The 26,035-nt window shown below is 35.0% G+C and overlaps 1 protein-coding gene across 1 annotated transcript; it reads left to right on the top strand.

The window, feature by feature from the left end:
- The first annotated feature begins 10,672 nt into the window (after positions 1 to 10,672).
- Positions 10,673 to 12,587, top strand: LOC139849395 (uncharacterized). Its single transcript, XM_071839051.1, has 3 exons — positions 10,673 to 11,607; positions 11,824 to 11,926; positions 12,012 to 12,587. Exons 1-3 carry the CDS (start codon positions 10,673 to 10,675, stop codon positions 12,585 to 12,587), a joined length of 1,614 nt encoding a protein of 537 aa, XP_071695152.1.
- Positions 12,588 to 26,035: the final 13,448 nt, after the last annotated feature.

Raw genomic sequence — 26,035 nt, 5'->3', positions numbered from 1 at the left:
TGTCAGGGGCCCGGTATTGAGTGGTAGAGGTTTCGGGTTTTTTGTAGTATGAAGAGCTGGATGAGGTTCGATTGTTGTTGTTTTTGCTAAAACCTCCAGATTATCTCCCGAGATTCAGTTGCTTGCTGAACATTGTGGTAGCCTTGACGAGATCTCGATGTTCTTCATCAACATCAGAGTATGTGTCCTCATCAGAGGAAATGGTTTGTTTTGCTTTGAGTGAGTTGGAGCGGTTGGAAGGGGTATTGGTGGAGCTTTTGTTAACAAACAAATCTATTGGATCACTGGTTTCAGCGAGGTTGGATTTAGGGTTTTGGGCAGCTAGAACATCAGGTTGATGATTTATTAGTTTCCCTACAACTTCATGGATGTTGTACTTCTTGATGTTTTTGGAGGCACGGAAGTTGTTTCCATATGGTGTCCAGGTGACATTTAGTTTCTTCAGAAATTTCATGTTCAGCTCTTGATTTTCCTTTTTCACTCCAACCTTCTTTAGCTCATTAATGACTTCACAGAAACGTCTGTAGCAGTCCTTTAGAGGTTCACCGGGTTTCTGAAAGTAGTCCTCATACATTGCGAGCACTATGTTGAGTTTTGTCTTATTGGATTGACTGTATCCTTCCTGTTGACGGGTGATTTCATCTAGAAGTTCTTTTCCGGATTTCAGAGAGCTGACGGACTTGTACATGTCATGAGGAAGGGCTTACATGATAATGGACCTGGAATCGATATCGGCTTGAGCTCTCTTGGCTTCTTCACCCTGGAGTTCATAGGGTTTTAGAACCGCGCCGGTGTCAGGGTGAAGTGAGATCTTAGGTCCATTGAGAAATGATTTCCAGAGGTATTTGGTTTGTTCTCCTTTTCCATCGATGAAGTTGTCAAACCTTCCTTTCCATTCGTCAAACAGTCCCTCGAACAGCATGGGAGGACGGGTATACGAGCCCACGACCAAAGCATCACGATTTGCAGTAGCCATCTTAACTAGTAGTGTAAACTGAGTGGTGCAAAAGAGAGGAATTTTAACAAGAGATTGGTAAGTGGATGAGTTTGAGTGTAGAGAATCACTTGTGTAATCAGAGTGAAGTTAGGGTTTTGGTGTATAACCACTTGTATAAGCCAAGTGGTTTTTGAGCAAAGCCAAACTTCAAGTCAGACTATATTTTCGAGCAATAAAAGGAGTAGAGAAAGGGAAGTTTTCAAGTAGGACAGAGAATAGAGTACTAGAAAAGTTTTAGAGCAAGCAAAGTATTCGAGCAGTTAAGGTATTCGAGCACCTAGCTAGTACTAGAGCACCTAAATTTTTGAGCAGATAACTAGGGTTTCAAACAAAACCAAGCCTACAAATCAGGGTGGTTTTCGAGCAAAACCAGGTTCTCTGGAAACTAAGTTTTCGAGCACTATGAGACAAAACTTAAGATTTTTCGAGCAGCGTAAGTTTTCGTGCAAGGTTTCAGGGCAGTAAAAATCACTGTTTTCAGACAATCTTTTAATTTTGAACACAATTTTTTGAGCAAATACTCAATTTACACACTGTTCTCGAGCAAAGATCACACTTTTCACAATTTTTTTTCGAGCAATTTGACTGAAAAACACTTAACTCAGTTTGTTTAAGTTCAAGTTGTTTGACTTTTAAGAGAGAGAATATCAATACACGTGAAAAACTTACACAAAAGTACAAACTTATGCACAAAAGGACAAGTCCTTTGTCCTTTATGACACAAATCAAGAGATTATGTTAAGGACATGTCCTTTTCACACCTAAAACTATCGGGTAATAGAGATTACGGTGGGTATTGACTAGAAGTCCAAAGTTTGGAGCCAAAACTGACTCAACACGTGGGAATGTGAATAGGTTTTTTGAGCAAAAACCTTAGGGTTTCACTGTAGTGATACTACCCTGAGAGGTGTTCGAGCAGATTTAAAGCCAGAAGGGGTTTTCAAGCATATGAACTGGGAAAAACTAAAGCAATTCTAGTGATTTTTAAGCAGATTTAGCAGAGATTATGGACAAAACAGCAATGAATCATGAAACTTTAGGGCCTTTAATTAACCTTAACACAAATGAAGAGAAAGATTTCAAGAATTTTTCGAGTAAATCATGTAATAGAGTGGCAAAATCATTATATTTCAGTTATGGCAGCAGAAACATGAACATATGAGCATGAAATATAGATAAAGCACATGAGTTAATCACTGAATTTCCAGAAAACACCATGAATTTCATACCATTTTAACATGCTTATCATTTTCTTTAGACAGAAACATATTAAACATACTTTAACAAAACATTTTCGTGCATAACCCTTTTAAGAGCAAGTTAATCTGAGAAAGAGTATGCATAATTTGGAACTTGTTAAGCATATAGCACGAATTTCAAGCAGAAAGATAGAAATTCTTAACAAACAACAAACAAATTCGTGACCAAATGAGAGTAAATCGTGATACCTCAACCGAAGAGCACCAAACACTCCAAAAACAAGAGTCTAGAAGCTTCAATCCTTGGATCAACAAGCAAGATAGTGAGTCCTGCTCTGATACCAATTGTTAGTCCCTAGAGAAGCCTAGATTGACGGTTTGTGAGTTGATTAGTGGGTTGGAAGTATTAGTTATCAAGAACACATGAGAGAAAGGATAATAAGACTTAATGTAAAATGGATAACTAGTTCAATTAGGAGTGAGGAGGTTTTTTATATATGACAACCTCCTAAGTTACAAAACATACAAAGTTACCATGGTAAAAACAGTAATTACATTACATGATAAGAATAAAACCGTGCGTCACTAATCTATTTCATAAACATATGTCAACAAGATAGTTTACAAGTAAACTTACAACTTAAGCTTACAAGTACTCTTGCTAGAATCACTCTAAAAAGATTACAATTAATTATGAGAATGATATCAGTAAGTATGAGAAAATATGATTGCACAAGGTGAGTCTTAAAATGCTTCAAGGCTTGGCTTTTATAGGAAAGAGAAATCTGCCCAAAAGCTGTACGGCTCGCTGCACGATCGACCGTGGTTCGACCGTGTACCTATGACATCTGATTCTTATGGCCGTTTTTGTCCTTTAAAAATTGTCATTTTCCCTTGTTGAATAGCTGCAACTAAAGGCCAATCATCTCTGAAATTATCCCCATTACCCCTTTTGTTTTGAACATAGTGTGAAAGTTGACATGTCCATAAAAGATGAAAGTCTTGAAGCTTTGACCATTTGTCATTGATTACTTAAAGAGGTAATTGCAGAATTTTGTCTCTTGACAAACCATTATCTTCTAAAAACTTCATTAACCTTTCTTAATTACTTGTCATTTTGCTAATGGGAGTATATTGCCCTTTGGAACATTGTTACATCTTAAATGAACTAGTTTGAGTCTAGTTGGAACATAATGATCCTTGTTACAACCTTGACTAGCTTGAACTAATTACATTTACATACATACAATGGTACATAAAACTAATGGAAGAGCACCTCTTTAATTGGGACTTTAATGACCAATATGAGTATGTTTAAATGACATTATGTAATAGGATAAAAAGATATAACACTTGTGTGTTTAATCTTAATTTGGCTCAAAATGTCATTAAGATGTCATTAGGTGTGATTAGTAAAAATTAACATCCTTTGGTTCAAAACTCTTTTGAGATCAAAGAGGGCAACTATTATAAGTATGTTTAAAAAAGTTTTGTAAATTATAGATGCCTCAAAGTGGTCTAACTTAAAGTGGATAAATTTGGTAACAGAGAAAACTGCAGTCGATCTGCGGTTGACCGTGTGGTTAGCCGTAGATTGACATTTTTAGAAAAACTTAAATTTTTTGGTACAGGACACACACGCTCAGGTTCACGGTCGACCGTGGTGCAGCCGCGTACCATTTTTACCAAGATGATTATTTATGTATTGGTCTTTTGCTAGAGATAGTTTAGGCTTATGAACTCATGTCATCTTACATATGATTAACCACTTATCTCTTTTGTGTCATCATTAAAATAAAGTGATTAACTTTTGAATATTATGATTGAAATCTTAACCAACATTCTCCCCCTTTTTGATGATGACAAACATATGAGTAAGTGTTTTAACTATGTAAGCCAACATAAGTGTTAACATCACTTACCATACACTTTCTCCCCCTTTTTTTGAAGAAAAAAGGTTAGTTCCCCTTGGAACTAAGCGCGCCCTAGAGTAATACTCCCCCTTAAATCATACACATTTATCAATTGTTCCTGTTTATCAATAGAATGGCTCCCCCTCTAACCAACATAAAGAGTAACAAACATAATAAGCATAGTAAGTACATTACAATAACTAATACATAACAAATTTAATTCTTAGGATAAGTGTTGTATCTACCCGCCCTTAAAATTATTCTTAACCAACGTTGATTGTTTTAGGATAAATGCCGTTGGTGCTAAACGCATCGGAGATAGTTGAGCTTTCATTATCGGAAGAGAGAATGATCACCGGATGACCTTCCCAATAAGTTAGAGGAATTGTGGAAACGGGTTGAGGAATTTGAGAAGGGTTGATGTCAACAACAAATTGGAAAAGTCGATTAAAATGGTTTGAGTATGGAAGTGGGCGAGTTCCTAGTTCTCGAAGGTAACCCATTCTTTGAGTAGTGAGATAAGCAAGATTTATGGGTTCATGAGTAAGAAGAGACCACATGACAACAACTTCGGTTCCTAAAATGTGAGTGGCAGTAGGTTCCCTACAATAGACATTATTCCGGATGACGTTTAAAATGAGTTAAAGATCATGGCGTATTTCGTCATCTTGAATGCGAAGTCGTTTGTTGAGGTTTCGTTGTACTCCAGGAGTGGTAATGAGATCTAAGATAGGTTGTAATGGAAATGTAAGGTTAAGTGATCTTAGATCGGTTGAAGGAGTATAGAAGGAACGCCCATTGGAAGGAATAGCCATAACGGTTACGAATTGTTCAAAAGACCAAGTGTAAGGTGTATTGAAAAGTCAAAATGCAACTTGGTCGGGATTTGAAACATCAAGATGAGCATAAAATTCCCTAATTAACGTTGGATAAATGACTTCATCAAACTCAAGGAATGAGAAGCAATTGTTTTGAGTGAAAAGTTGAGTTAGTTCGGGAAATTCAGTATGATGAATAACACGCTCTTCATGAAGTGTTCTAGTCTCCATGTGTTGCCATTGTTCGTAATACGTTGATTTCTCGTGTTGGTCATTTCCTAGAAAAGCCACAATTTTAGCAAAATATTCAAGTTTATAAAATTTTGAAAAACTATATGCTAAATATGTGTAGATTAGTCCTTGTCTAGACTCATTTTGAAAACATAAATTTGAAACTAAATTGTGCCATTTATTTTTGAATATTTAGACAAGTTTCATCATTTTGATTTATGTTTGTCAAGAATAGATACTAGTGTAAGTAACTAGAGGGGGGTGAATAGTTAATTAATACGTTTTTAACAATTTTTCGATTGATCACCAAATTCGATTTTACTTTGATCAACCAATTCAACTCAAACTTGATGTGTGTGGTGTATATGTTCAAAATGATAAATGAAGTAATGTAAAGAACATAGACACAAGGATTTATAGTGGTTCGGGTGGATGTTAACTAATCCACCTTAATCCACTCCCCGATTACACTAATCGGGATTTATTGCTTCACTAAGTACTTTTCTCCAAATCCGGTGGAGATCCAATTTACAAGTATTCAATCTTCTTTAGTAGACAACAAACCTAATCTTTCTATCCCTTCGAAAGATCAACTCTAACCTAGATCAACTTGTCTTCACCTTGGACAAGTATTAATCTCCAAATAAGATTAATCAACTTCCTAAGTCCCTTTAAGGAAGTAGATCACTAAGCTAGCCTATGCTTCCACTAATTGAAGTTACAAGACTTATACACTCTGCAATGATGATCCTAACACAATACTAGGACATACATTACATTAAGTAAACTCACAAGATAAATGAATTTGATTAGTAAGTTTACAACAACCCAATTCTATATCTATAAGATCATAGAATCTTCTCTTGCTTGATCACATTTGAGTAGTAATTGATGCACTTGTGATCACTGGAGATATGCCTTTTAAATGTGCAAGAGGGGCAGCTTCAAATGAACTAAAATGTTTGCCTTTTATAGTGAGATTCAAAAAATAGCCGTTGACACACGGTTCCCAGCACGGTCGACCGTGGTGCGACCGTGCGTGCTCCAATCCAAAATTGGTATCCGTTGTATAGCCGTTTGACTCAGATTTGAACACCACTTTTTGGCACCTTTACTTCTTCTAGCACCTGTAAAAGAAACCAAACACCCTATACAAGTACTATATGCATTAAGTGTGTGAGATTTGGTCTTATTGCATGAAAGTGACTAATCATTCCAAAAGTGGTAAACCCAACATTCTTAGAGAAGTGTCTTGATTGATATTTAGGGAAATTTTAGATTGGTCAAGACTTAGTTAGTCACTTTAATGCTCTTGATTTAATTCTAAAGGCTAGTCACTATATCATTAACTTCCTAGTTCCAATTAATCTCAAGTCATGTTTAATTTAAGTTTAGTTAGGGATTAATTGAATAATGTCTCTATAGGATGATCATGAAGTATGTAGAGATATTAAGGTTAAGTTATTATTGAGCAAGCAATCATACTTAGTTACTTAGACTAGACCAAATAGACAATTAACTATTGTGAACCATTTTACACTTAATCTATTGGAGTAAGTTAGTTACTTAAATTCTAACTAATGAGCACATGGCAAACATATTAAGTTGACAAGTTTATGAGTATTAAGCATATTAGCAAGTAACAAGTAATACTCACATAGCAAGAGATAGTTATTCTAAGATCAATCATCTAGATACTTGTACAACTTATAATTCAATCACTTAATAAGTATAATGTGCAATATAACACATTTCATGATTAATGTGTAAGCACACATTAATATCCAACACATGCACAAGGGAAGAGCAATCTCTAGTTGGGACTTGGTGACCATCCTAAATGTATCTAAGTGTGTTTTAGGATTACAAGTTATTTATAGTTTAACCTTGAGATCATTGATCTTCATTTAGCCTTAATTAATCACTAAGTCCTTTTTAATAGTAATCATTGTTCTAGTGATATTGGCTTGCGTGTGTTGATACTTGATGATCATAATAAAAATATCTAGATAAGAATTAAGATCACAAGTTGTTGATTAACACTTATGTGTTATGCCTAATCTTGGTTAACTTGTCATTAAGATGTCATTAGGCGTAATTAATCACAATTAGTGTTTTTATGACCAAGACTCAATTGAGTATGGAGAGAGCATATATCCTAAGTATGTTTAGAAAGGTTTCATGAATTATAGATGCCGGGAACTAGTCAACTTTATTTGGTCAAAATTTGAGACAGAAGAAACTGCGGTCGCACTGCGGTTGACCGTGGTGGCCACCGTGCAACTTGTTTTTTCACAAAACTTCGTTGCAATTCAGTTTGAGGTTTCACGGTTGACTATGCGGTCGACCGTACCTCGACCGCGTGTTTGCCTAAATTTTTAATTTCATTCTCTAACCTATGTTTGACTTGGTCATTTGCAAGATAAAGTATGGATTAGTGACCTTGCGTGTTTTATGTTAAGATGTCAGTCATCACTTATGTGTATGTGTGTGTGTCATCATCAAAACATATTCTTTGGTTAATTACACTTTGGTTAATCATACTTAAGTTTATCGTTTAGTGTATTAACCCACATTCAACCAACAACTAGTCATGAGATTCACAAGTATCATAATGATTTGTTTAAACATATGTGTGTGCATGAGTGAGTTTTTTAAAAGCTTAAAACATATATGAGTTTTTATGCAAGAATCACTATTATGGCACATTTGATAAGTAATGCTTTTTATAACAATTTTACTCATATATTTAAAGAATTCATGCAAGAAACAAGTGTTCCTATTAGTTTGGAAAGACTATAATATAATCAATCTAGTAAAATTGAAAGTAAAATTTAGATGCTTACCTTGAAGAAAATTGAAAGAGTTTGGACCACTTTTTGGAGAGTACTTGAAAATAGGACAAAAGCAAATCTAGAAATCCAGTGGTTGGGGTTTAAAGAAGATATGTGGTTGGTGAAAAAATTGTTTAGATATTAAAGAGAATACATAAAAGACAAAGAAAATCGTCAGACACCAGGCGGCGGCCAACACGGTCGACCGTAGTTCGACCGTGCGTGATCTGAAGGGGATTCTACAGAGTATGTTCCATCATTCCCAACCCATTCGTAAGCAAGTTAAAGGTTTCCTTTTTTAAGGGGCTTAGTGAATATGTCAGCTATGTTTTCCGTAGATTCTACCTTGTCTATCACAATATTACCATTTTGGACGTGGTTACGAAGGAAATGGTGCCTAATGTCTATGTGTTTAGTCCTATAGTGTAATATTTGATTTTTAGCTAAATCTATAGCACTTTTGTTATCACAACATATGGGTATTTCGGATGAGATTATACCGTAATCGAGGAAGGTTTGCTTCATCCACAACACTTGTGAGCATGCTCTTCCCATAGCCACATATTCGACTTCGGTGGTAGACAATGCAATAGACGTTTGCTTATTCCAGAACCATGATGTTAAGCAAAGACCCACGCACGCGCATACTCTAGTTGTGCTTTTTCTATCAATCATTGATCCTCCGTGATCGGAATCCGCAAAGCACATAATATCAATCCCAGTGAACTTTGGATACCATAACCCAAGATGCATTGTCCCCTTTAAGTATCTAAAGATCCTTTTGATGGCCTCTACGTGCGATGTCTTTGGATTTTCTTGAAATATTGCACACAAGCACACACTAAACATGATGTCGGGCTGACTTTCCATTAAATATAGAAGGGATCCAATCATTCCCCTATATTTAGTACTGTCGAACGGTTCTCATTCTCTTTCCAAAGTAAGTTCACATTTGTTGCCATAGGAGTCGCCATTGGTTTTGAGTTCTCCATTCCAAACTTTTTGATCATTTCATGAATGTATTTTTGTTGATTGATGAACGTTCCATCTTCTAGTTGTTTGATTTGAAGTCTGAGAAAGAACTTGAGTTCACCCATCATGCTCATTTCAAACTCATCATGCATTAACTTAGAAAACTCATTGCTAAGAGATTCGTTAGTAGATCCAAATACAATATCATCAACATATATTTGAACTACGACTAAATCCTTTTCATGTCTTTTAATAAAAAGTGTATTGTTAATTTTTCCCATTTCATAACTGTGATTTATTAAAAAGGTTCTAAGTCTTTCATACCATGCTCTAGGGGCTTGTTTAAGTCCAAAGAGAGCCTTTTTAAGTTTGAAAACGTGATATGGCTTTACGAAATCTTCAAACCCCGGAGGTTATGATACATATACTTCTTCATTTATGAAACCATTTAAAAAGGCACTTTTGACATCCATTTGATGTAGTTTAAAGTTATTGGCACATGCATATGCAAGAAGTATTCTTATTGACTCTAGCCTAGCGACGGGAGCAAATGTTTCATCATAATCAATTCCCTCTTGTTGGCTATATCCTTGTGCAACTAGTCTAGCTTTGTTTCTAACTACATTGCCATCTTCATCTAGTTTGTTTCTATAAACCCATTTGGTACCTATGATATTGCTCTTACTAGGTAAAGGAACCAAATCCCATACATCACTCCTTTGGAATTAATTTAATTCCTCTTGCATTGCTTCTACCCAACTTTCATCTAATAGGGCTTCCTTAATATTTTTGGGTTATATTTGGGAGATGAAAGCGCAGTTGGCAATTAGGTTGAATGCTTGTGATCTAGTGGTTCTAGTATTGATGTATCATATGACTTGATCTATGGGATGATCCTTAACATGTTTAAGATCAATCGAGGATGCTAAGTTATCCTTACTTGGTTTTAAATGAGATCCATCCTCACTTGTGTCATTGGACTCGATTTGAGTTGGCATTATTTCTATAGCATCTTGTTCTAACACATCATCATCCTCTAAAGGTTTAGTCTTAGGTGGCGGAGCAGTTTCATTAAATGTGACATCTAGGGATTCTTCTATGACATTGGTGTATTTATTTAGAACCCTATATGCCTTACTTTCTAACGAATATCCTAAGAACACTCCTTCGTAAGCTTTAGGTTCAAACTTTGTATGATATTCCTTTTTGTTTAAGATAAAACATTTGCACTCGAATACTCTAAGATGACTTACGGTTGGTTTTCTATCATTTAAGACTTCATAAGGTGTTTTATCCATTGATGGTTAATGGTGTATCCTAGGAGATACACGTATAAAAACATCATTTTTAAACAGAAAACTCGATCAAAGAGCACAAGAGATAGCTAAAATTGTTGATCTTCAGAATTTACCGCCCAGCGTCCAGCAGGCCGCTCAGTGTCAAGCGTAAGCCCTGCATGCAGCTTCTATGCATAAGCCCTTTAACTCTGCGCGTGAACGGCAAGCAGCCACGTCAGCACACGCCACCGACATTCCAGATACTTCACGTAACAGAACCATTCAGTGATTGACATGTGTATCTCATAAATGTCAGTAAATTATTGCAACAGAGTGAAGTTAACTATCCACCAATTGAAAAATTGGTGTATGCTTTAACACACACAGCTAGGCGACTCAGGCGATATTTTCAGGCACATTCAATCCTGGTAATGATAGACCAGCCAATAAAACATATTTTGAGAAATCCAGAGTCATCAGTACAACTAGCAAAATGGGCAATTGAATTGGGAGAATATGAAATAAATTTTTCGACTCGACATGCAGTCAAAGGTCAAATTTTGGCAGATTTTTTATTAGAAACAACAGAAAAGGTCGATCATCTGCCAAACGTTACAGCTAGTAATCATGTTTGGGAGTTGCACACTGATGGCGCATCAAGTGAGGAAGGTGTTGGTGCAGGGTTAGTACTTACTAGTCCAGAAGGTGAGGAGCATACGTATGCATTGAGGTTTTGTTTCTATGCATCTAATAATGAAGCAGAATATGAAGCATTGCTTTTCGGCCTCCGCATAGCGTCAGAAATGGGAATAAAACATTTGCGTGCATATGTTGATTCTCAAATTGTGGCACAACAGGTTAATGGAGGGTTTGAAGCTAAAGATGTCTCTATGAAACAATATTTGCAATTAGTTGAGAAAATATCAAAACATTTTGAGACCTTAGAGGTCGTGCAGATACCAAGAAATAAAAACAAGAAGGCAGATGTTTTGAGCAAATTAGCAACATTAACATTTGATCATTTGCACAAGAAAGTTTTGGTGGAGGTCTTAAAAGATAAATCGGTTGATGAAAAGGTGGTGGTTGCAACAGTTGAAGAAAGGGAATCATGTTGGATAACCCCCTATGTGAAATATTTGCAGGACGGAATACTGCCAACAGATACCATGGAGGCAAGACAGATAAGAGTTAGTGCTCCACTTTACGTCCTGGAAAATGGAATACTTTATAGAAAATCCTTCAGTGGACCAAATTTAAGGTGTTTAACACCACAACAAGCAATTGATGTAGTCAAGGAAATGCATGAGGGATTATGTGCACAGCATTCCGGTTATAGAACTATAGTTAGACGGATTATGCGACAAGGGTATTATTGGTAGTCAATTTACAAAGATACAGCAGACCTAATTAAGACATGTGATGCCTGCCAGCGGCATGGAACCGTACAGCGTTTACCCAAGTATGATTTAATTTCAATATCATCGGCATGGCCATTTTGTAAATGGGCAATTGACATAGTAGGCCCCTTCCCAAGAAGTGTAGGAAATGCAAAATTTTTGGTTGTTGCAATTGATTTCTTCAGTAAGTGGGTTGAAGCGAAGGTATTAGCAAAAATAACTGGTGAGAATATCAAGAAATTCGTGTGGAACGATATTGTGTGCAGATATGGATTACCGAATGAAAATGTCAGTGACAATGGAAAACAGTTTGCAGATAACCCCTTAAGAAGTTGGTGTGAAGAGCTAAACATCAAACAAACATTTACCTCAGTTGCTCACCCACAGGCCAAAGGGGCAGGTTGAGGTAACAAACAAAGAAATTGTAGCCAGCATAAAGGCTAGGTTAGGTTTGAGTCAGACTAAGTGGGTAGATGAAGTGCCATATGTATTTTGGGCTCACCGCACAATGCCAAAATGGAGCACGGGTGAAACACCATTCAGTTTGGTATATGGCACTGAGGCAGTGATACAAGCTGAAATCCATGTACCAACACAAAGGATTTTGGCATTTGATACAGAAAATAATTCATCCATTTTACGAGAAAACTTAAATTTATTGGAAGAAAGGAGAATCATGGCCGCCATCCGTCAAGCGGATGCAAAACAGAAAATGGCAAAATATTATAAAAAGCGGGTCAGATATGTGCAATTCAAAGAGGGGGATTTGGTGTTACGAGATAATGAGGCAAGTAGGCAGGAAAAACAAGGGAAGCTAGGACCACATTGGGAAGGCCCTTATAAAGTTGTAAAGGCACATCCTAATGGGTCATACACCCTCTCAGCGCCCTCCGGCGAAGAAATTCCACGAACATGGAATGCAATGAGTTTAAAGAAATTTTATGCGTAGTATTGCATGTTCGAATAGCTTGATCAACTATTTAGAGCATGAGATGCAATCATAAATGTAAAAATTTCTTTAAAGAAATAAGAATTCAGAAATATTTCTTATGACATACTATTCATAATTTTTATCCGGGCAAGGATTTTATATCAAATGTCATAACATAGTGTGTCACCCCTGCCCACAAAAGAGAAGTTTTTTCCTCGGTGGCAGAAGTTCAATCATAAACAAAAGGTTGAAATGACAGTGGATAAACGTAGAAATCCACTGAACATCCAGACAATAGAATGTATCTACGACCGTCATGACGTAAAAATTATACAAACAGTATATGACTAGTCATAATTTTGATTGTTCAAATCAAACATGTAAAGCTTTGACAAAATAATCAGCAAAGTAAAAAAACATTTATATATATAATTAACAAATAACACAAGTAATGCAGATCACAACTTCAAATTTAGTACATCGTCTACTGAGGTAGCAGTATTATTACACAAATTCTCTAATTCAGGAAAGGACAGATGTTCTATTTCATCACCCAGCTTTTTCAGTTTATCTTCTGCATCTGGCTTCAATTGAGATATAAGGGATTCATGCAACATTTTTGGAAAGTCAGGAATATCATTTTTTAACCTCTCAAGAAACCATATCCGGTCAGCGTCCAGCATAACAGTTATAAATTCGTTAAACGACTTAGTTAACTTTTTAGAGGTGAAGGCACTTTTCACAATTTTTGGAATACCTTCCATCAGACACCTGGTCTCACCCTTTCTTAACTCCAATTGTTCCTTCAACAACGTTTTAGATTGCATTAAGGACATTTCAGACTGAGTCAAAGTATCAATTTTATGCAGATACCATTTTTCCTTTGTTGCCATTTGAACATACTGCGCCTCTGCAGCATTTTTTGCAGCAACAACAGCCTCTAATTCAAGTTTGGCAATTTTCATTGCCTCTGCATCTTTTTTAATTTTTTCAGATTTGTCACGATGTATTTGATCAGAGCGCTCCAAACGCTTCAAATTATTGAATTCAGATGCAATATTCTAAATAATGCCTTGTGCTATTGATTCAAAAGAGAAGGCGACAACATCGCTTCAAGATACTTCATAAAATCCTCATAATTACCAGGAGGACCAGCTAAGAGAGTTGTTAAGCCAGTAGTATCTAAGTTGGGAATGCTTATTTGTGAACTGCTTTCCCCTATTCTGCTACGCTGAGTGGGAGGCGGAAGAGCAAGTTTCTTCTGTGCTTCTTCTCTCGCTGCCAGGGCTGAATTAATATAACAGTTGTTATTCAAGAAGTTTTTCCAATCCAGAAAAGAAGATTCACAATTTAATATTGCATATTTATCAGGATCAACATTATAATAGCCACCATTGCTAGGCATATGGAAAAAGCAATAAAGGTTTTCTTCTGCTATTGATTCAAAAGAGAAGTTACCAGCAGCACGGCGTTTCCTCGAATTTGCTCAATTTAAAGGAGCATCATCCTCATCTTCAAGCCCATTTTCACACAAACTATTTTCGAGCTTCTGATCAACCAATTTTTCAGATCTAAATTGCAGATCATTAAATCTGGTGTAACGCAGAGCGGCGAGCGTAGTAATCACTAAAAAAAATAAGAACACAGTAATTATTATTTATTATACAGATAATAACAATAGATAACCAAACCCTAATCAAATTATACCTTTATTTTTCACCATAACAATGGCACAACCGCGTGTTTCCGCATCCCATTCAGCATTAAGGGAGCATAGAGAGAGCATATGTTATGGATAATGACGGTTTGGAATCTTCTCTTTTTAATCACATTTAAAACTTTTCGTTCTTCAGATGTTAACCTTGGATGAATAACTTTAGGAGGATCAAGCGACGTACGCCAATAGCTAGCTTGCAGGCACTCATTGGGGGATAACTTCGCTATTAATAAAGAAGAATGTACTCTGCCAATTCTCATTTGTCTCACCAGAATTAAGCAAAAACCCATCCAAAGTAAGACAAAACCATCCTTTATCATAACGCTTTATGGTTGCAAGATTAGAAAAAAGACGAACAGAAGGGGTAATATCTCGAGCCATACAATACATCTCGAACAACATGATCTTACGAATGGACATAGGCTCAAATTGTCCAACGCTAACACCATAAAAGCATCAAACGTCCAGGTAAAATTTTGTAAAAGGAATACCAAGGTGAGAAAAGTACAAAGCACGGCCGTAAATAGCAACCTTTCCAATAGGAGGGTGACAGGCACGATCATGTGGGCCTGGAACAACAGCATCAGCACCAAAAATTTTGGGAAAAGCAACTCTGACACGGTCGAGGTAAATTGAAGAAATTCTGCTTGGGACATCTTCAACATTAAAAATAGCCATTGATTGGGAAGTTAAGAAGGGAATTTTATGACAGAAGTTTAAGGTAGATGAAGGAAATAAATTCAGATAGAAGTAAATATGACACAGTAAAAAATTGGGATTTAAATAGCAAACATAAGATGAACAGTTGACGGTTAATCGCATGGTTGAAGTGCTCCCACGTGTCGGACGTACAAAAATGCGAGAAAAGTAAATTTAATTGAAAATGAAATTCAAATTTCAAAAAGGTACTATCTGCAGGTCATGATCAAAAAAGTAACTAACATAGCAGAAAAAAGTTTGGCTACAGCAGATTCTTGTTCCCGAGGAAAAGGCATTACTTATTTTTTAGTTTAATGACTTTATTTTTTTACAAAAATAAAGACATTAAACTGGGGGGACTTAATGGTGTATCCTAGGAGATACACGCATAAAAACATCATTTTTATATAGAAAACTCGATCAAAGAGCACAAGAGATAGCTAAAATTGTTGTTCTTCAGAATTTACCGCCCAGCGTCCAGCAAGCAGCTCAGCGTCAAGCGTAAGCCCTACAGGCAGCTTCTATGCATAAGCCCTTTAACTCTGCGCGTGAACGGCACGCAGCCACGTCAGCACACGCCACCGACATTCAAGATACTTCACGTAACAGAACCATTCAGTGATTGACACGTGTATCCCGTGAATTTCGGACATTCTACACCTATAAATAGACCCCCTGGGTCACCACATTTCACATCATTCTGATCTGAACTTCAGTCAGAGAGAAGTATACTTTCTCTCACACACAGTTCTTTCTCACTTTAAAATAACATTAGCCGCTTAGCAGCAGTGCGCTAAACGGATCATTATAGATTGATCCACAGATTGATTAAGGCCACCTCACAGATCTCACATCTGTGTTCCAGGTCTGCAGAGATTATTTCTCAAGGGCAAACAACAATCAACAGTATACGCCACATGCTGAGCAGCTAACTTTCTGTACTAGTACCTTACAGCCGCTATACGGAAAATCGTACTAACAATGGTCTAATTAAGACTCTATTTTGAATGTAGGTGGAGGTGGCAACAGCTTCACTCCAAAACGTTTGAGGTATTGATTGTTCATTTAACATTGTTCGACTCATTTCTTGAAGAGTTCGTTTTTTCCTTTCAACTACCCCATTGGATTGAGGTGTCTGAGGAGCCGAGAAATTATGGGAAATACCATTTAAATCACAAAAGACTCTAAATTGAGCATCATTATCAAATTCTCTACCATGACCCGTTCTTATTGTTACTATAGTACAACCAAGCAAATTTTGTATCTTAGTAGCAAAAATTATAAATCTTTCACACGCTTCATTCTTATGCTTTAGAAATAGTGTCCATGTATATCTTGAGAAATCATCTACTATTACTAAAGTATAAAAATTTCCTCCATAACTTTGAACGGCCGATGGCCCAAATAAATCCAGGTGTAAAAGTTCTAGACATCTTTTAGTAGAGATAAAGTTCTTAGGTTTATAACTTGCATGAACTTGTTTTCCTACTTTGCATGCATCATAAAAGTGACTTTCATATTTCAATTTAGGCAAGTCTCTAACTATGTCTTTTGAAGATATGTTATGAATTAGTTTCATATTAGCATGCCCTAGTCTTCTATGCCACAAGGTAGTAGTATCATGTATAGATGTGAGACAAATATCTACATGTTTGAAATCATCTAATTTACATGTATAAAGACCTTTCATCCTAATTCCATTTATGACACTTTTACCATCTTTTATTATGTGTGAGGAATTTTTAGTAAATGTCATGTTATATCCTTTATCACATATTCTTCCTACACTTAGCAAGTTAAAACTTAGATTTTTAATGTGTAACACATTATCAAGTGTAATCTTTTGATTAGTAATGTTTCCTTTACCGACAATGTTTCCTTTCACATCGCCACCAAAGATTACATTACCTCCATTGTGCTTCGTATACTTTGTGAAGAACTCTTTGTTGCCCGTCATGTGTGTTATACATCCACTATCAATATCCACTCTTCATTTTGTACAACACCATTGAGACAAACCTATATTTAATTAATCAATAACTTTGGTACCCAATGTTTGTTGGGTTCGGGATGATTAGCACTAAAGACTCCTACTCTAACCCATCTTTTCACAATATTAACATTGTTGTTCTTTTTAAGAAGTGTTTTAGTTTCGACCTTTCATCTTCCAAAGTTTTGATTAATTATTCCTCTTGAAGGATTTTTCACAAGTGACTTGACTTGTTTTCTACTTGTTTTAACTTGATTAATTATTGAAGCCTTAGGTTTTGGTATTTCCACTACTTTGGGTTTAACAAACACTATCGGCTTATGTTTGGATGATTTTACCTCAAGAGTATTCTCCTTGTATCCTAGCCCTTGTTTGTTATTTATTGGTTTTTGAACACTCAAAATATTTTCTAACACTTTACTACTTCCATCATATTTTGAAAACTTAATTTTGTTTTCAAGTAGTTTGTTAGTGTTGTTCAAAAAAGGTTTTCATGTTTTAAGTCATCACATGTAAGACATTCTTGTGAGTTGTATATTCTTTCTTTAAGTTGTAAGATTTCTAACCTAAGAAAGCTATTTACTTCCTTTAGACTTGTGTTTTTGGTACTTACTTTACTACTTAAGACACATAATTTAACAAAGTTGTCAAAACTAAACTCAAAAGAATTTGAAAGTACCTCATTGTCGGTTTGTCCGACTTGTGATGCCTTGTCGTCATCACTTGTAATATCAATGGCCATGAGACACGTTTCCTTTCCTTCTTCATGTGTGTCATTTTCTTCATCATCCCATGCACCTCCAAGAAACGCCTTTTCATTCTTTCTCTTATAACATTCACTTATCAAGTGGTTTGGGTCACCGCACCCGAAGCATTTTCGTACAAACTTTTTCTTGGAATCGAACGACGTTTTCTTTTGTTCCATTGGAGGACGAACATGGTTTCCTGGCGTTCGATAAAATTTCTTAAATGAGCGAACAATAAACGTAAGTTGTTCATCATCATTTAGAATATCATCATCGTCATCATCGATGTCATATTCATCATGAATCTTAGCCTTTAGAGCGATTGACTTGTTCTCCTCTCTCTTGGCCTTTTCTACCTCATCATCTTTATCTAGTATGACCTCATGTACCTTTAGATTTCCAATGAGTCCATCTAGAGTTAACTTATCCGCATTCTTTGATTCGTCAATTGCCGTCACCTTTGGTCTCCATCTTGATGGTAGAGCTCTTAAGAATTTTCTAACATATTGCTTATCCATGTAGATTGTACCTAGAGCTTTCAAACTTGAACAAATATTGTTAAATCTAGTATAGGCACTATCTATTTTTTCATAATCTTCAATGGCAAATTGTTCATATTTAGTTATAAGCAATTCTACTTTATTTTCTATGACTTGCAGGTTTCCATGATGAGTAACCATGATAATATCCTAAATTTCTTTAGCACTATCCATCATAAAAACTCTCTCATATTTTTTCCTAGGCAAAGCATTAAAAATGGTCATTTTAGCTTCATAGTTTTTGCCTACATCTACTTTGTGTTCCTTAGTCCATTCTTCTTCGGGTATGTATATTTTAGTTTTCTTATCATCACCAAACTTAAATGGAACATAATCACCTTTAGTAATAATGTTCCAATAGTCTATATCTTTGGAGCGGACACACATTTCAAATCGATGCTTCCAATAGCAAAATCCTTTACTTTCAAGAAGTGGAGGCCTTTGCATGGAGCATCCTTCACTATAGTTTAAGTTCTCAAATTTTTGTTCCATGATCTTAAACTCTAAGATTTGCAAAAATTAGTCTTAATTTCAAAATAGTAATTTTTGACAAAACATTTAGAGCAACCGCTCTGATACCAATTGTAAGTAACTAGAGGGGGGGGTGAATAGTTACTTAGTCGATTTTTTAAAATTTTCTTTGCGTTTTCTCGAACTTGAACTTAATATAGTGTAACTTGAAATGTTTGTTCTTAAATAAGACTAACAAGAAATATGCATATATAAATGTAATCAAAAAGATAAGGGAAGAGAGAACAAACACAACGATTTATAGTGGTTCGAGAAGATGTTAACTAATCTTCCTTAATCTACTCCTCAATTCTACGAATTGAGATTTTCCTTCACTATGATACTCCAAACTCGGTGGAGTGTCCGGATACAACACTAGTACTTCGATAAGACGCAACTTGTGAACCCTTACATTTCTTTGAAGACTTCACAAACACCTATAGCTCTTACCACAAGATCCTAATGCACTATCCTAGTGAAAACACAACTACCTTCTAGATCCCTTTAAAAAGATAGTTTACAAGTAAAATTACAACTTAAGCTTACAAGTACTCTCGCTGGAATCACTCTAAAAAGATTACAATTAATTATGAGAATGATATCAGTAAGTATGAGAAGATATGAGTGCAAGAGGTGAGTCTTCAAATGCTTCAAGGCTTGGCTTTTATAGGAAAGAAAAATCTGCTTGGAAGCTGCACGGCTCGCTGCACGATTGACTGTGGTTCGACCGTGTACCTCTGACATCTGATTCTTATGGCCGTTTTTGTCCTTTGAAAATTGTCATTTTCCCTTGTTGAATAACTGCAACTAAAGGCCAATCATCTCTGAAATTATCCCCATTACCACTTTTGTTTTGGACATAAGTGTGGAAGTTGACATGTCCATAAAAGAAGAAAGTCTTCAAGCTTTGACCATTTGTCATTTTGTTACTTAAAGAGGTAATTGCAGAATTTTGTCTCTTGACAAACCATTATCTATCAAAAACTTCATCAACCATTCTTAATTACTGGTCATTTTGCTAATGGGAGTATATTGCCCTTTGGAACATTGTTACATCTCAAATGAACTAGTTTGAGCCTAGTTGGAACATAATGATCCTTGTTACAATCTTGACTAGCTTGAACTAATTACATTTACATACATACGATGGTACATAAAACTAATGGGAGAGCACCTCTTTAATTGAGACTTTAATGACCATTATTAGTATGTTTAAATGACATTATGTAATAGGATAAAAAGATATAACACTTGTGTGTTTAATCTTAATTTGGCTCAAAATGTCATTAAGATGTTATTAGGTGTGATTAGTAAAAATTAACATCTTTTGGTTCAAAACTCTTTTGAGATCAAAGAGGGCAACTATTATAAGTATGTTTAAAAAGGTTTTGTAATTTATAGATGCCTCAAAGTGGTCTAACTTAAAGTGGATGAATTTGGTAACAGAGAAAACTGCGGTCGAGCTGCGGTTGACCGTGGGGTTAGTCGTAGATTGACATTTTTAGAAAAACATAAATTTGTTGGTACAGGACACACACGGTCAGGTTCACGGTCGACCGTGGTGCAGCTGCGTACCATTTTTACTAAGATGATTATTTATGTATTGGTCTTTTGCTAGAGATAGTTTAGGCTTATGAACTCATGTCGTCTTACATATGATTAACCACTTATCTCTTTTTTGTCATCATTAATACATGATTAACTTTTGAATATTATGATTGGAATCTTAACCAACAGAATAGTTCCATACTTTGCGTATTGATGGGGGTTCAAAGATTTCAGATCATCATCTGAGTATTCTTAATGGTATTGTTTCGGAACTGAAGGCTATTGGAGTTAAAGTGGAAGATGAAGATAAAGCTTTGAGGTTGATATTATCTTTGTCATCGTCCTACGAACTCATGAAACCTATTTTGATGTATGGGAAAGAAACTCTGAAGTTTGAAGATGTTACTAGCAAGCTCCTATTTGAGGAGAAAAGACTGGAAGGTAATGGTGTCTCGTTATCAGAAATTACAGTAATGTTGTGTTCGGATAGGCGGAAGAGAAACTCCAGAAAAAATCTGGTATGCTGGAAGTGCGGAAGACTGGATATGTAAGGGCTAGATGTCTAGGTGTAGCTAATTTGGAAAATGGCTCCAAAGGCGCTAATGATGTCTCCATTATAACGAAGAATGACTAATTCCTCTAAAGTCATGTCATCCTCATGGTGTGCCTGTAGTGACCCGAACTTTTCCATGTTTATATATATTAAATGAAATTGATATTTACATGATTAAGTGTTTCCAACATGTTAAGCAATCAAAATTGTTAAGACTTGATTAATTGAAATAGGTTTCATATAGACAATTGACCACCCAAGTTGACCGGTGATTCACGAACGTTAAAACTTGTAAAAACTATATGATGACATATATATGATTATATATATAGTTAACATGATATTATGATAAGTAAGTATCTCATTAGGTATTTTAACAATGAGTTATATACATAAAATTGTGTTTATTGAATTAAGAAACTCGAAACGATATATATAACGATTATCGTTATAACAACGTCTTACTAATTACATATGAATCATATTAAGATATTGTTACACTATGTTTAATCATGATAAATGATAAGTAAACATGTCATTATGTATATTAACAATGAACTACATATGTAAAAACAAGACTACTAACTTAAGGATTTCGAAACGAGACATATATGTAACGATTATCATTGTAACGACATTTAAATGTATATATATCATATTAAGATATATTAATATATCATAATATCATGATAATATAATAATTTAACATCTCATTAGATATAATAAACATTGGGTTAACAACATTTAACAAGATCGTTAACTTAAAGGTTTCAAATCAACATTTACATGTAACGACTAACGATGACTTAACGACTTAGTTAAAATGTATATATATGTAGTGTTTTAATATGTATTCATACAATTTTGAAAGACTTTAAGACACTTATCAAAATACTTCTACTTAACAAAAATGCTTACAATTACATCCTCTTTCAGTTTCATCAACAATTCTACTCATATGCACCCGTATTCATACTTGTACAATACACAGCTTCTAAATGTATGTACTATTGGTATATACACTCCAATGATCAGCTTTTAGCAGCCCATGTGAGTCACCTAACACATGTGGGAACCATCATTTGACAACTAGCATGAAATATCTCATAAAATTACAAAAATATTAGTAATCATTCATGACTTATTTACATGAAAACAAAATTACATATCCTTTATATCTAATCCATATACCAACGACTAGAAACACCTACAAACACTTTCATTCTTCAATTTTCTTCATCTAATTGATCTCTCTCAAGTTCTATCTTCAAGTTCTAAGTGTTCTTCATAAATTCTATAAGTTCTAGTTTCATAAAATCAAGAATACTTCCAAGTTTGCTAGCTTACTTCCAATCTTGTAAAGTGATCATCTAACTTTAAGAAATCTTTCTTATTTATAGTAAGATATCTTTTTAATACAAGTTAATACTCATATTCAAACTTTGATTCAATTTCTATAACTATAACAATCTTATTTCGAGTGGAAATCTTACTTGAACTTGTTTTCGTGTCATGATTCTGCTTCAAGAACTTTCAAGCCATCCAAGGATCCTTTGAAGCTAGATCTATTTTTCTCATTTCCAGTAGGTTTATCCACAAAACCTGAGGTAGTAATGATGTTCATAACATCATTCGATTCATATATATAAAATTACCTTATTCGAAGGTTTAAACTTGAAATCACTAGAACATAGTTTAGTTAATTCTAAACTTGTTCGCAAACAAAAGTTAATCCTTCTAACTTGACTTTTAAAATCAACTAAACACATGTTCTATATCTATATGATATGCTAACTTAATGATTTAAAACCGGAAAACACAAAAAACACCGTAAAATCGGATATACGCCGTTGTAGTAACACCGCGGGCTGTTTTGGGTTAGTTAATTAGAAACTATGATAAATTTTGATTTAAAAGTTGTTCTTCTGGGAAAATGATTTTTCTTATGAACATGAAACTATATCCAAAAATCATGGTTAAACTCAAAGTGGAAGTATGTTTTCCAAAATGGTCATCTAGACGTCGTTCTTTCGACTGAAATGACTACCTTTACAAAAATGACTTGTAACCTGTAATTCCCACTATAAACTTATACTTTTTCTGTATAGATTCATAACTTAAGTTCAATATGAAACCATAGCAATTGGATTCACTCAAAATGGATTTAAAACGAAGAAGTTATGGGTAAAACAAGATTGGTTATTTTTGCTTGTTGTAGCTACGTGAAAATTGGTAACAAATCTATATTAATCATATCCTAGCTAACTTATATTGTATTATACATGTATTCTAATATATTATGTAATCTGAGGATATCATAGACACGTATGCAAATGTTTTGACATATCATATCGACCCATCTATATATATTATTTGGAACAACCATAGACACTCTATATGCAGTAATGTTGGAGTTAGCTATACAGGGTTGAGGTTGATTCCAAAAATATATATAGTTTGAGTTGTGATCTAGCCTGAGACGTGTATACACTGGGTCGTGGATTGATTCAAGATAATATATCGATTTATTTCTGTACATCTAAATATGGACAACTGTAGGTTACTAACAAGGACAGCCGACTTAATAAACTTAAAACAGTAAAACGTATTAAAAATGTTGTAATTATATTTTGAACACACTTTGATATATATATATGTACATATTTGTTATAGGTTCATGAATCGACCAGTGGCCAAGTCTTACTTCCCGGTGAAGTAAAAATCTGTGAAAGTGAGTTATAGTCCCACTTTTAAAATCTAATATTTTGGGATGAGAATGCATGCAGTTTTATAAATGTTTTACGAAATAGACACAAGTAATTGAAACTACATTATATGGGTGAATGATCGAAGCCGAATATGCCCCTTTTGTTTGGTAACCTAAGAATTAGTAAACCGATCTACTAATTAACGCGAATCCTAAAGATAGATCTAGTGGGCCTAACGAACCCCATCCAAAGTACCAGATGCTTTAGTACTTCGAATTCGTTTATATCATGTTCGAAGGATTTCCCGGAATGATAGCGGATATTCTTATATGCATCTTGTTAATGTCGGCTACCAGGTGTTCACCATATGAATGAATTTTATCTCTATATATGGGATGTATATTTAAATATGAAATCTTGTGGTCTATTATTAGGATTTGATAATATATAGGTTAACCTATAACTCACCAACATTTTTGTTGACGTTTTAAACATGTTTATTCTCAGGTGATTATTAAGAGCTTCCACTGTTGCATACTAAAATAAGGACAAGATTTAGAGTCCATGCTTGTATGATATTATGTAAAAACTGCATTCAAGAAACTTATTTTTGATGTAATATATTCTTATTGTAAACCATTATGTAATGGTCGTGTGTAAACGGTATATTTTAGATTATCATTATTTGATAATTTACGTAATGCTTTTTAAACCTTTATCGATAAAATAAAGGTTATGGTTTTATTTAAAAATGAATGCAGTCTTTGAAAAACGTCTCATATAGAGGTCAAAACCTCGCGACGAAATCAATTAATATGGAACGTTTATAATCAATATGAACGGGACATGTCAGTTGGTATCCGAGCGTTGGTCTTAGAGAACCAAAAAATCGCATTAGTGTGTCTTACCGAGTTTGTTAGGATGCATTAGTGAGTCTGGACTTCGACCGTTTTTTTCTTCAAAAACGATTGGTTAACATTTTTTGTTGGAAACTATATATTATTAACATGTAAATATTATGTGATATATTAATCTCTTAACGTGTTTGATATTGTGTGATAGATGTCTACCTCTAGTACGAATCCCATTGATTCACTTAATAATAATGAAGATTCGAATATATTTTAGAAAGATTCACAAATTCCCAAAGAGGAACCGGAAGAGGAGGAACCGGAAGAGGAGGAACCGGAAGAAGAGGAACCAGAAGGGGATGAATCGGAAGAGGAGGAACCAGAAGAAGAAGAGGTTCCGGAGGAAGAAATATTGATACCTATAGTAAATCGATTAAATAAAAGAAAATCCTCAACCAACGGACCAAAGTTAATAATGGACAATGGTGTTTCCGCCGAGGAAGCAAAATATTGGGAAAATTACCAATTTTCTGATGAATCGGATCCCGAAGAGGATTCCGATGATGTTATAGAAATTACCTCGACCCAATTTAATAAAGCGAAAGAAAATAATAAGGGAAAAGGTATAAAAATAGAGAAACCCGATTCCAACCCCGATGAACTATATATGTATCGACAACATCCGTATTTCCTAAAATGTAACAATGACCCGGGAACCTCTAAACCACCAGGTTTTTCTAAACCATTATGGAAAACGACGGCTCGTATTAGAGGAACACCATATATTCCTAGAAAATTAGGAAAACGAACCAAGTCCGAAGAAGAAGAAACCAGTGATTCAGATTAGAAGGTTGTAATCATGTTGTGTATTATATGTATTGTAGTGTGCTTGTACTTTTATTTTCTATGTAAAAATTACTTGTATTGTTTGTTAATTATCTTTTACGAATCTAATCCTTGTCTATTTTACAGTATAAAAACAAAATGGACGTTAAGGGTAGACAACCGAATATTTTAGAAGACCTACCAGAGGATATGATTGAGGAAATCTTGTCTAGAGTCGGTCAGAATTCATCAGCACATTTAGTTATGGCGAAATTAACTTGTCAAACATTTGAAAGACTTTCCAGAAATTCCTTAGTTTATAAAAGGCTTTCCTTTGATAGGTGGGGTATATTACATTGGGGAGACCGTAAGTTACGCCGTGTTTTCTTTAAAGCGTTAAATGCGGGGAACCCAAATGCAATTTTACGCTACGGGTTAAGAACCTATTTTGACTCAACATATCCCAACATAGGATTTCGTGAATTAGAAAGAGCTTCTAACATGCAACATAAAGAAGCATGTTATGCTTACGGGTTAGTGATGTTCGCTTCTTACCAAAGTGAGAAAAAGAACATCGGATTGCAGCTTTTAAATAAAACCTTCCCATAAGTGATGGATTCAGTAGTTGGGGTGAGAAACAAGGTTTTTAGATTATTATGGGGCTATTGGACATTACGAAATCCTCGTCCTTTTAACGATATTACAACATGCTGCCTAGCAAATGGTCATAACAGTTATTTTCCACAAGACCAAGGATGGGAAGTCGTCTTAGTAAAACCA

This window comes from Rutidosis leptorrhynchoides, chromosome 5, assembly GCF_046630445.1.
Source record: "Rutidosis leptorrhynchoides isolate AG116_Rl617_1_P2 chromosome 5, CSIRO_AGI_Rlap_v1, whole genome shotgun sequence".
Classification (NCBI taxonomy): Eukaryota; Viridiplantae; Streptophyta; class Magnoliopsida; order Asterales; family Asteraceae; genus Rutidosis; species Rutidosis leptorrhynchoides.
The sequence above is the reverse complement of the archived record's forward strand: the minus strand, read 5'-3'. Positions and strand labels throughout refer to the sequence as shown.